General features: G+C 45.2%; 1 protein-coding gene across 1 annotated transcript in view; it reads left to right on the forward strand.

Annotated features, from left to right (window-relative positions):
* LOC132771165 (microsomal triglyceride transfer protein large subunit-like) overlaps positions 1–11,948 on the forward strand; it is a 53,102-nt gene extending 41,154 nt beyond the window's left edge. The window contains exons 16-18 of the mRNA XM_067465692.1: positions 1,125–1,249; positions 4,911–5,081; positions 11,776–11,948. Coding sequence (XP_067321793.1) covers positions 1,125–1,249; positions 4,911–5,081; positions 11,776–11,926 — 447 coding nt within the window. The 3' untranslated portion in view covers positions 11,927–11,948. The remainder of the gene's footprint in view (positions 1–1,124; positions 1,250–4,910; positions 5,082–11,775) is intronic.
* The last annotated feature ends 414 nt before the right edge of the window (positions 11,949–12,362 follow it).

A 12,362-nucleotide genomic window follows, 5' to 3' on the forward strand; every position in this document is an offset into this window, starting at 1 on the left:
CTGCCTAGAAGCTGCAATTAGTCCAACGCTCGGCAGCCAAGTTACTCACAGGAGCGGGATACAGGGAGCGCACAACTCCCTTGTTGTGCCAGCTCTACTGGCTGCCAATTAGCTTCCAAGCTCAATTCAAAGTGCTAGTTTTAACCTACAAAACCCTTTATAGTTCTAGCTCTGTCCGAATGTATTATCTCCTGTGAACCATCAAGGACGTTAAGATCTTCCAGAGAAGCCCTGCTCTCAGTCCTGTCACCCTTGCAGTCGCGTTTGGTGGGGACGAGAGACAGGGCCTTTTCTGTGGTGGCTCCCTAGCTATGGAACTCTCTCCTGAATGAAATTAGAACTGCCCCTCCCTCCTGACATTTAGGAAGCAAGTGAAGTCTTGGTTGTGGAACAAGGCATTTGTAGAGTGATGGCTGAAACCAGTAATTGACTAAGGTATTGACCACAATGTGCGGATTGAGTTGGACGTTGTTTTTATCCTGGCAAATGTTTTAGTATGCTTTTTTATTTGATATGTATTTTTAACGTTTATATATGATGTTTTAAAAGTTTGTTTGTGAACACTGAATCCTTGCTGTTAGCTGGTCTGAGTCCCTCTACGGAGGTAGAGAAGATCGGGATAGAAAAGTTTTTAATAAATAAATGATAGATAGATAGATAGATCGATATAGATAGATAGATGATAGATAGATAGATAGATAGAGAGAGAGAGAGATAGATAGATAGATAGATAGATAGATAGATAGATGTTGCCCCAACTTGGCGACCTTCAAATGTATTATTATGCATCCAAATCATCCCCAGCCAGTATGGAATCGCCCTGGTTGGAAATAATAGAAGTTGTATTACAACATACCTTGAAAGCAGCAGGGGAAGACTGGTTTGGAGAAAGGCAAGTGAGGAATGAAAATAGAACTGTGATTTTATGAGAACAATAAACAATGACAGCCTCCTTCAGTCTAGTCTTTAAATAATAAGACGTGACATAGGAAAAAATTGTATGACGTATATACTTACTTACACATTGAACTCTGAGGGACTAATTTCAGAACAGGTACAAGTAAGATTGGACTGCAAGTAACAGACTATTATCAGAATGATCTCAATATTGTTCTACTACCTAGGCAATCCCACTTCAGTCCGGTTTGCAAAGTGTGATTACTCTTCAAGGAGGACTTGGATTAGATGTTTCATCTGATATCAATATGGATATATGGGAGCAAGAACTGAAGACAGGCATTAAAACAAGGTAAGTGCTTCTGTTTCCCTCTCCAGTACAAAAATGTCACACAACCTAAAAGCATCTCTAGACAGGCAAGGTCTTCTAATATAGGCCTCTTCTACACTGTCATATAATAATAATAATAATAATAATAATAATAATAATAATAATAATTTTTGTCGTGTCAGGAGCAAGTCACTTCTGGTGTGAGAGAATTGGCCGTCTGCAAGGACGTTGCCCAGGGGATGCCTGGATAATTTGATGTGGGAGGCTTCTCTCATGTCCCTGCATGAGGAGCTAGAGCTGATAGAGGGAGCTCATCCGCCTCTCCCGGATTCGAACCTGCGACCTGTCGGTCTTCAGTCCTGCTGGCACTGGGGTTTAACCCACTGCGCCACCAGGGGCTCCAATAATAATAATAATAATAATAATAATAATAATAATAATAATAATGTTGTTTTGTTTGTTTGTCGTGTCAGAGCAACCAGTCCATTATATATTACATTTCTAACAGAACAAAGCAAACAGACAAAAATACACATCTTGTGAGTTTGGTAGTTGGTTAAATGTCCTTTGACCAGTATCTGGCCACTTGGAGTGCTTCCGGTGTTGCTGCAAGAAGGTCCTCCATGGTGCATGTGGCAGGGCTCAGGTTGCATTGCAGCAAGTGGTCAGTGGTTTGCTTTTCTCCACACTCGCATGCCAAGGATTCCACTTTGTAGCCCCATTTCTGAAGGTTGGCTCTGCATCTCGTGGTGCCAGAGTGCAGTCTGTTCAGTGCCTTCCAAGTCGCCCAGTCTTCTGTGTGCCCAGAAGGGAGTCTCTCATTGGGTATCAGCCATTGGTTGAGGTGCTGGGTTTGGGCCTGCCACTTTTGGACTCTCGCTTGCTGAGGTGTTCCAGCGAGTGTCTCTGTAGATCTTAGAAAACTATGTCTAGATTTAAGTCGTTGACGTGCTGGCTGATACCCAAACAAGGGATGAGCTGGAGATGTCTCTGCCTTGGTCCTTTCACTATTGGCTGCTACTTCCCGGCAGATTCAGGTGGTGCAATACTGGCTAAGCAGTGTAATTTCTCCAGTGGTGTAGGGCGCAGACACCCCATGATAATGCGGCATGTCTCATTAAGAGCCAGAAACAATATCATACGAAAGCTGACTGGCACAACCTGGGGATCACAACCAGATACAGTGAAGACATATGCCCTTGCACTATGCTACTCTGCTGCTGAGTACGCATGCCCAGTGTGGAACACATCTCACCACACTAAAAAACCACACTTAATGAGACATGCCGCATTATCACAGGGTGTCTGCGCCCTACACCACTGGAGAAATTACACTGCTTAGCCGGTATTGCACCACCTGACATCCGCCGGGAAGTTGCAGCCAATAGTTTTCTTAGATCTACAGAGACACTCGCTGGAACACCTCAGCAAGCAAGAGTTCAAAAGTGGCAGGCTCAAACCCAGCACCTCAACCAATGGCTGATACCAAATGAGAGACTCCCTCCTGGGCACACAGAAGACTGGGCGACTTGGAAGGCGCTGAACAGACTGCGCTCTGGCACCACAAGATGCAGAGCCAATCTTAAGAAATGGGGCTATGATGTGGAATCCACGACATGCAAGTGTGGAGAAGAGCAAACCACTGACCACCTGCTGCAATGCACCCTGAGCCCTGCTATGTGCACGATGGAGGACCTTCTTGCGGCAACACCAGAGGCTCTCCAAGTGGCCAGATACTGGTCAAAGGACATTTAATCAGCTACCAAGTTTGCAAAATTTGTGTTTTTTTATCTGTTTGTTTGTTTGTTTTGTTCTGTTAGAAATGCAATACAATGTTCTGGTTGCAGATGACACGATAAATAAATAAATAAATAAACATCATTGTATTGTTACACCATTACCTTGGAGCCCCCGGTGGCGCAATAGGTTAAATCTTTGACCAAATCCAGGGAGAGCAGGTTGACCTCCCTCTGTCAGCTCTAGCTCCCCATGCGGGGACATGAGAGAAGCCTCCCACAAGATTGGTAAAATACCAAAACATCTGGGTGTCCCCTGAGCAACATCCTTGCAGACAGCCAATTCTCTCACACCAGAAGTGACTTGCGGTTTCTCAAGTCACTCCTGACATGAAAAAAATACAAATAAATACAAATATGTTTTTAAAAGTAAACACCACATGGCAACACTGGTATGTGGTAGTTTAAGAAGGCCATGGAGAAATCTTTGAAAAACACCCCGATGCAGTAAACACATATGAATAGTAACTTTAAATGGTTAATGGGTTAGGATAGCAATTGTTTTTTGTTTTTGTTTTGTTTTGGGGGTTTTTTTGGCCACAATGGGGAACAGGATGATAGACTAGATAGCCTTTTCTTCTAATCCAGTTGAGCTTTCTTTATTTTCTTGTGGCGAAACATGGTACCAACCAACCCTAAAAATTAAATCACTTACTTAGGCGATCCCTCGTTTTCCAAGGATGATTGTCTTCCAACATTCTTGTGGGTCTGTATGTGGCTGTGGAGCCCTATTCTTGCTCTGCATCTAGTGCAGTGAGGGCATTGGTTTCCAGGTGGGAGGCGGTCCCGGTCGGGGTTAGCTTGACGTGCCTTCCTCTTGGCACGCTTCTCCCTTTCGCCCTCCATTCGTGCCACCTCAAATTCTGCAGCACTGCTGGTCACAGCTGACCTCCAGCTGGAGCGGTCGAGGGCCAGGGCTTCCCAGTTCTCAGTGTCTATGCCAGAGTTTTTAAGGTTGGCTTTGAGCCCATCTTTAAAGCTCTTTTCTTGCCCTCCAACATTCCGTTTTCCGTTCTTGAGTTCGGAGAAGAGCAGCTGCTTTGGGAGACGGTGGTTGGGCATCCGGACAACGTGGCCAGTCCAGCGGAGTTGGTGGCAGAGGACCATCGCTTCAATGCTGGTGGTCTTTGCTTCTTCCAGCACACTGACGTTTGTCCGCCTGTCTTCCCAGGAGATTTGCAGGATTTTCCGGAGGCAGCGCTGATGGAATCGTTCCAGGAGTTGCATGTGACGTCTGTAGACAGTCCACGTTTCGCAGGCATATAGCAGGGTTGGGAGGACAATAGCTTTATAGACAAGCACCTTGGTATCCCTACGGATGTCCCGGTCCTCAAACACTCTCTGCTTCATTCGGAAAAATGCTGCGCTTGCAGAGCTCAGGCGGTGTTGTATTTCGGTGTCGATGTTGACTTTGGTGGAGAGGTGGCTCCCAAGGTAGCGGAAATGATCAACATTTTCTAATGTTACACCATTAAGCTGTATCTCTGGCATTGGAGAGGAGATGGCTGTATCTCTGGCATTGGAGAGGGGACAGCACCTTGGTTTTTTCAATGTTCAATGACAGGCCGAGCTTCTCGTATGCTTCTGCAAAGGTGTTTAGAGTGGCTTGTAGATCTTCTTCTGAATGCGCACAGACGACGTTGTCATCAGCATACTGGAGTTCTATAACAGATGTTGTTGTAACCTTGGTTTTGGCTTTCAGTCTGCTGAGGTTGAATAGCTTGCCATCTGTCCGATAGATGATTTCCACTCCGGTGGGAAGCTTCCCATCAACAAGGTGAAGTATCATAGTGATGAAGATGGAGAATAACCTTTGCTAATAAGAGGGCACATTTTTTTTTAAAAAAAATACATTGTTGTTGTTTTATTTTTCTTAACAATTACAGGGGTGCCCTGACCATTGATTTCCAAGCGGAATTGGATGCCCCGTTCTTTCAAGCCAGTATCAAAAGCCAAACAGAGGCAGAAATGGCCACCAATTTTAATACTGCTACAAAACTTTCTGACAACCCAGTGCTCATGTGTCTGCAACTAAAAGAGGAACAAGTCTCTTACAGGTAAGCTTTTGATTTCAGGCCAACACATTTCATAGCAGTCAGAACCAAACTAACTGTAGTTTAAAATCCTCCTAAGAATGCCATTGCAGCTAACTTTCTCTTTGGTCTTAGTGTTAGTAGTCTCATGCCACAGTGACATGTGGCCAAGTATGACTGCAATGCTGGTTCAAGCATGTATGTTCATCACATTGATCACAACTTTAAACTTAACCATCGTCACAGATCCAACATACTTGGAGGCTGGCATCCTATTAAAGACATCTCTTGTTGTGTGCCTTCAAATAATTTCTGACTTGCGATATCACTAAGATGAACCTGTCATGTGGTTTTCTGGCGTTGAGTGTCTGACTTCCCCAAGGTCACTCAGTGGGTTTCCATTGCTAAGCGGAGAATCAAAATCTGGTCTCAAGTCTAAAGGGTCTGGAGAACAAGCCCTATGAGAAGCGGCTTAAGGAGCTGGGCATGTTTAGCCTGAAGAAGAGAAGGCTGAGAGGAGATATGATAGCCATGTATAAATATGGGAGAGGAAGCCACAAGGAGGAGGAAACAAGCTTGTTTTCTGCTTCCTTGGAGACTAGGACGCGGAACAATGGCTTCAAACTACAAGAGAGGAGATTCCATCTGAACATGAGGAAGAACTTCCTGACTGTGAGAGCCGTTCAGCAGTGGAACTCTCTGCCCTGGAGTGTGGTGGAGGCTCCTTCTTTGGAAGCTTTTAAACAGGGGCTGGATGGCCATCTGTCAGGGGTGATTTGAATGCAATATTCCTGCTTCTTGGCAGGGGGTTGGACTGGATGGCCCATGAGGTCTCTTCCAACTCTTTGATTCTATGATTCTAATCCTATTCCAACACTGGAGTATAACAGCTTTCAAAGTCAGCACCACACAATTATGAAGGAAAGAACACGTTAAAACCAGGAACAGAAAATGTTTCAAATTTTGTTACATAATATCAAGAGAGCAAAACTCAGAGAAAATTGTAGATGTTGCCAATATGATAATTACAGAGACTGTAATGGGCTCTAAAGCCAGTATGATGTATGGTTTAGGCGTTTGGGTACAACTCTGGAAGCCAGGTTTTCAATCCTACCTGAACATCAAGCAAAAAGTGGGCGCTAGAAACAACATCATACGAAAGCTGACTGGCACAACCTGGGGATCACAACCAGACACAGTGAAGACATCTGCCCTTGCACTATGCTACTCTGCTGCTGAGTACGCATGCCTAGTGTGGAACACATCTCACCACACTAAAACAGTAGATGTGGCTCTTAATGAGACATGCTGCAATATCACAGGGTGTCTGCGCCCCACACAACTGGAGAAATTACACTGCTTAGCCGGTATTGCACCACCTGACATCCACCGGGAAGTAGCAGCCAATAGTGAAAGGACCAAGGCAGAGACATCTCCAGCTCATCCCCTGTTTGGGTATCAGCCAGCACATCAACGACTTAAATCAAGACATAGTTTTCTTAGATCTACAGAGACACTCGCTGGAACACCTCAGCAAGCGAGAGTCCAAAAGTGGCAGGCCCAAACCCAGCACCTCAATCCATGGGTGGTACCAGATGAGAGACTCCCCCCTGGGCACACAGAAGACTGGGCGACTTGGAAGGCGCTGAACAGACTGCGCTCTGGCAAAACGAGATGCAGAGCCAATCTTAAGAAATGGGGCTACGATGTGGAATCCACGACATGCGAGTGTGGAGAAGAGCAAACCACTGACCACCTGATGCAATGCAACCTGAGCCCTGCCACATGCATGATGGAGGACCTTCTTGCGGCAACACCAGAGGCACTCCAAGTGGCCAGATACTGGTTAAAGGACATTTAATCAGCTACCAAGTTTGCAAAATTTGTGTTTTTTTTCTGTTTGTTTGTTTTGTTCTGTTAGAAATGTAATACAATGGTATGGTTGCTGATGACACGATAAATAAATAATCCTCACTTGGCTTTGGAAATCCTTTGTGTGACCTTGTGCAAGTCATTCTCATCCTCAGAGGAAGACAAAGCAAACCCCCTGAACAAATCTTCCAGAGAGAACCCTGTGACAGGTTCATCTTAGCTCACCATATCTCAGAAATGACTTGAAGGTACTTGAAGCCATACAACAACAGTGGGTCACTGCTCCACCCTTTACATTGAATCCTATGCCCAAATTTGATTATTGATTTGTTTCATTCAATGTTGATATTGTATTGTTGAATGCTTTCATGGCCGGAATCACTGGGTTGTTGTAGGTTTTTCGGGCTGTGTGGCCATGTTCTAGAGCAGTGTTTCTCAACCTGGGGGTCGGGACCCCTGAGGGGGTCGCGAGGGGGTGTCAGAGGGGTCGCCAAAGACCATTAGAACACACATATTTCTGATGGTCGTAAGAATCCCTTTGGCATAGTCGTTTGGGTTCACAGTGCTCTCTAGATGTAGGTGAACTACATCTCCTCTAAATCACTGCCAGTTCATCCCAAATCCCTCCAGTATTTTCTGTTGGATATGGGGGTTCTGTGTGGGACATTTGGCCCATTTCTATTGGTGGTGTGACTCAGAGTGCTCTTTGATTGTAGGTGAACTATAAATCCCAGTAACTAGTACAACTCCCAAATGTCAAGATCTATTTCCCCAAATTCCACCAGTGTTCACATTTGGGCATATTGAGTATCCGTGCCAAGTTTGAACCAGATCTATCATTGTTTGAGTCCACAGTGCTCTCTGGATGCAGATGAACTACAACTCCCAAACTCAAGGTCAATGCCTACCAAACCCTTCCAGTATTTTCTCTTGGTCATGGGAATTCTGTGTGCCAAGTTTTGTTCAGTTCCATTATTGGTGGAGTTCAGAATGCTCTTTGATTGTAGGTGGACTATAAATCCCAGCAACTACAACTCCCAAATGACAAAATCAATTCTCCCTTCAACCCCATCAGCATTGAAATTTGGCATATTGGGTAAGGTAAGGTAAAAGTTTTCCCCGGACATTAAGTCCAGCCTTGTCCAAGACAGGGGGTTGGTGCTCAATTTCTAGGCCGAAGAGCTGGTGTTGTCCATAGACACCTCCAAGGCCGACACAACTGCATGGAGCTCCGTTATTGGGTATTTGTGCCAAATTTGGTCTAGTGAATGAAAATTCATCTTGCATTTCAGATATCCTCATTATGATTCATAACAATAACATAATTACCGTTAGGAAGTAGCAACGATCATTATCTAATGGTTGGGGGTCACCACAACATGAGGCGCTGTATTAAGGGGTCGCGGCATTAGGAAGGTTGAGAAACACTGTTCTAGAAGCATGCTTCTAGAACATGATCATACAGCCTGAAAAACCTACAACTCAATGTCGTTATTGTTAACTGTCTTACAACTGTACACGACACTCGAGTGCAATATAAATTCAAATTAACCAACATTGGAGAGATAAAAAGTCTTAGTGGGTGCAGCAGTGTTGCGTCCTTAGACATGCTGCTTTTCATAGTGGAATGTATCCCAAATCCCAGACCTCCCAGGCAGCTGGGATATCAGCTATCCTTGCCAGGGCAATTATTTATCACCCTGCTCCTTTTAAATGAGAGATAATGCATTCAGTGCCCACAGTCTGAGCTAAAGTGGGTTCTTATAAAGCCTCGGCAGGTCACCGGGAGGTTAATGGAAGCCTTGGGCAATGCCAGACGAAAAAGTCTTAAGCTGAGCCCCACTTACAAAGAACACTGGCTTCTCTTTTACACAGCTTCAGTGATAAATCCCCTCCTTGGTACCCAAACAGCTGCCTCTTCTGCCAAGATTGATTTCCCACCAGACAGAACATCACTGCTCTCTTGTGTTGTCGCTGATAAATCTTTCATGGATGGCCCTTGACATAAATAGACCCAGAGCAGGTTTCTGTTGCTTCTGCGTGACATCAAAAGTAGACAGCCTTGGCAATATTCCCGAGGCTACTTCAAGGTTATGAGCTTGTTCTCTGAAGCACTGCCACATACATTTCAGAGATATGAAACAAACATCACCTGTTGGTTTGGAATTAATACTCAGGAAAAAGAAGAATTGGGCTGAGTCTTTTACCTCTTCTTTCAAAGCAGTAGTCTTGAGTTCTCTTAATAGCTATCTGTTAGGCTTGTTTGATCCCCCCCCCCCCCAATAAAAGGTTAAAAACCCATTTTGGATGTAGGGGGTGCTGGTGGTTTGATTCTAAAGTCAATTCCGATTTTCACAAAAAAAAATGATCAAAACTTTTCGAAACTTCTGACACTTCCGAATCCTTCCTTAAAGGTTTGAAAGTGTTATTTCCTGTTTCATTGGGTGGTCTTTACTTTGAAAGTAGTTGTTTTACTCCAGAAGCGCGGGGGAGGGAGGGAGAGAGAAGCAAAGGGAGGAAATTCATCCACTCTGGTTTGAAATGCTTCCCAGGCTCCAAACTGAAGCGAGGGAAGAGGAGAGGGAGGAAATTCATCCACTCTGGTTTAAAATACTTCCCAGGCTCCAGACAGAAGTGAGGGAAGAGGAGAGGGAGGAAATTCATCCACTCCGTTTTAAAACACTTCTCAGACCCCAGAGAGAAGTGAGGAGAGGGAGGAAATTCATAAACTCTGTTTTAAAATTCTTCCCAGGCTCCAGACAGAAATGAGAAGAGAGGAGAGGGAGGAAATTCATTCACTCTGTTTTAAAATGCTTCCCAGGCTCCAGACAGAAGCGAAGGAAGAGGAGAGGGAGGAAATTCATCCACTCTGTTTTAAAATGCTTCCCAGGCTCCAGACAGAAGCGAGGGAAGAGGAGAGGGAGGAAATTCATCCAGTCTGTTTTAAAACACTTCTCAGACCCCAGACAGAAGTGAGGAGAGGGAGGAAATACATCCACTCTGTTTTAAAATTCTTCCCAGGCTCCAGACAGAAATGAGGGGAGAGGAGAGAGAGGAAATTCATCCACTCTGCTTTAAAATGTTTTCCAGCCTTGAGACAGAAATGAGGGGAGAGGAGAGGGGGGAAATTCATCCAATCTGTTTTAAAATGCTTCCCAGACTCCAGACAGAAGTGAGGGGAGAGGAGAGGGAGGAAATTCGTCCACTCTGTTTTAAAATGCTTCCCAGGCTCCAGACAGAAGTGAGGGAAGAGGAGGGAGAGGAAATTCATCCACTCTACTTTAAAATGCTTCCCAGGTTCCAGACAGAAGCAAGGAGAGAGGAGAGGGAGGAAATTCATACCCTCTATTTTAAAATGCTTCCCAGGCTCCAGGCAGAAGCTAGGGAAGAGAAGAGGGAGGAAATTCATCCACTCTGGTTTAAAATGCTTCCCAGGCTCCAGACAGAAGCGAGGGAAGAGGAGAGGGAGGAAATTCATCCACTCTGTTTTAAAATGCTTCCCAGGCTCCAGACAGAAGCGAGGGAAGAGGAGAGGGAGGAAATTCATCCACTCTGTTTTAAAATGCTTCCCAGGCTCCAGGCAGAAGCGAGGGAAGAGGAGAGGGAGGAAATTCATACCCTCTGTTTTAAAATGCTTCCCAGGCTCCAGGCAGAAGCGAGGGGAGAGGAGAGGGAGGAAATTCATCCACTCTGGTTTAAAATGCTTCCCAGGCTCCAGACAGAAGCGAGGGAAGAGGAGAGGGAGGAAATTCATCCACTCTGTTTTAAAATGCTTCCCAGGCTCCAGACAGAAGCGAGGGAAGAGGAGAGGGAGGAAATTCATCCACTCTGTTTTAAAATGCTTCCCAGGCTCCAGACAGAAGCGAGGGAAGAGGAGAGGGAGGAAATTCATCCACTCTGTTTTAAAATGCTTCCCAGGCTCCAGACAGAAGCGAGGGAAGAGGAGAGGGAGGAAATTCATCCACTCTGTTTTAAAATGCTTCCCAGGCTCCAGGCAGAAGCGAGGGAAGAGGAGAGGGAGGAAATTCATACCCTCTGTTTTAAAATGCTTCCCAGGCTCCAGGCAGAAGCGAGGGGAGAGGAGAGGGAGGAAATTCATCCACTCTGGTTTAAAATGCTTCCCAGGCTCCAGACAGAAGCGAGGGAAGAGGAGAGGGAGGAAATTCATCCACTCTGTTTTAAAATGCTTCCCAGGCTCCAGACAGAAGCGAGGGAAGAGGAGAGGGAGGAAATTCATCCACTCTGTTTTAAAATGCTTCCCAGGTTCCAGACAGAAGTGAGGGGAGAAGGGAGGGAGGAAATTCATCCTCTTTGCTTAAAAACGCTTCCCAGGCTCCAGACAGAAGCGAGGGGAGAGGAGACAGGGGAAATTCATCCACTCTGTTTTAAAACCCTTCCCAGGCTCCAGACAGAAGTGAGGGAAGAGGAGAGGGAGGAAATTCATCCACTCTGCTTAAAAACGCTTCCCAGGCTCCAGACAGAAGCGAGGGGAGAGGAGAGGGACGAACTTCAAAATGACAGTTATGAAATAGCAATGAAAATAATTTTATGGTTGTGGGTCACCATGACATGGAACTGCATTAAGTGGTCACGGCATTGGGAAGGTTGAGAACCACTGCTGTAGGCAGATTGCACCAAGTGGCATTTCTTCCCTTCCTACCCAGATGCCAGCAATCAATATGTTACTGAATGAGCTTCATTGTGCTTTCACTTGACTGAGAGTCTTGCATGGAGCTGGATGCTTCACCAGCATTAAGTATGATCTCAGTCTGAGTCAATACCAAGTAGATGCTATATGCTGCATTGGGTTAGCATCAATGCTGTGATTTTCTCCCCCTCCTCACAGAGAAATCTTCACAGTCTCCGAATCGTCTGCAAACCACAGCACTACTGTCTGCAAAGGGAGAAAGAAGACCATCCCAGGGCGCGAAGTCCCCTTGCATCAAGCCAACTCCGAAATGTGCAAAATCTTGCTTTCAGGGACAATGAAACAATAAAGGCTGCGAGCATGTGTCATCAGTTTGGACTTGCACTTCCTCTTTTCCCACCTCTGATTAACCTCAACCAAAGTTTAAAGTGAATGAGTCACTCCTTCCTCCCGTTTTTTCTCAACGTTAGCCAGAATCCTGTAGGGATTCGTAAGTGGATTTAGATATGCAAGAATTAGAATTGTAAAAATGTATAACTTCTATAATCAGTAGAAGGCTGCTCTCACATATATTTTAATTAACATATAAATTCAATTTAACATGGAAAGTCCACTACATTGGGCGGGGGGGGGGGGGGGCTCCTCATCTTGACATCTCCAGTATTGAAACATTATGTCAGAGTTTTGACAGATTATTGGGCATTATTGGGGACGCGAAACAATGGCTTCAAACTACAAGAAAGGAGATTCCATCTGAACATGAGGAAGAACTTCCTGACTGTGAG

Source organism: Anolis sagrei, chromosome 3, assembly GCF_037176765.1.
Source record: "Anolis sagrei isolate rAnoSag1 chromosome 3, rAnoSag1.mat, whole genome shotgun sequence".
NCBI lineage: Eukaryota > Metazoa > Chordata > Lepidosauria > Squamata > Dactyloidae > Anolis > Anolis sagrei.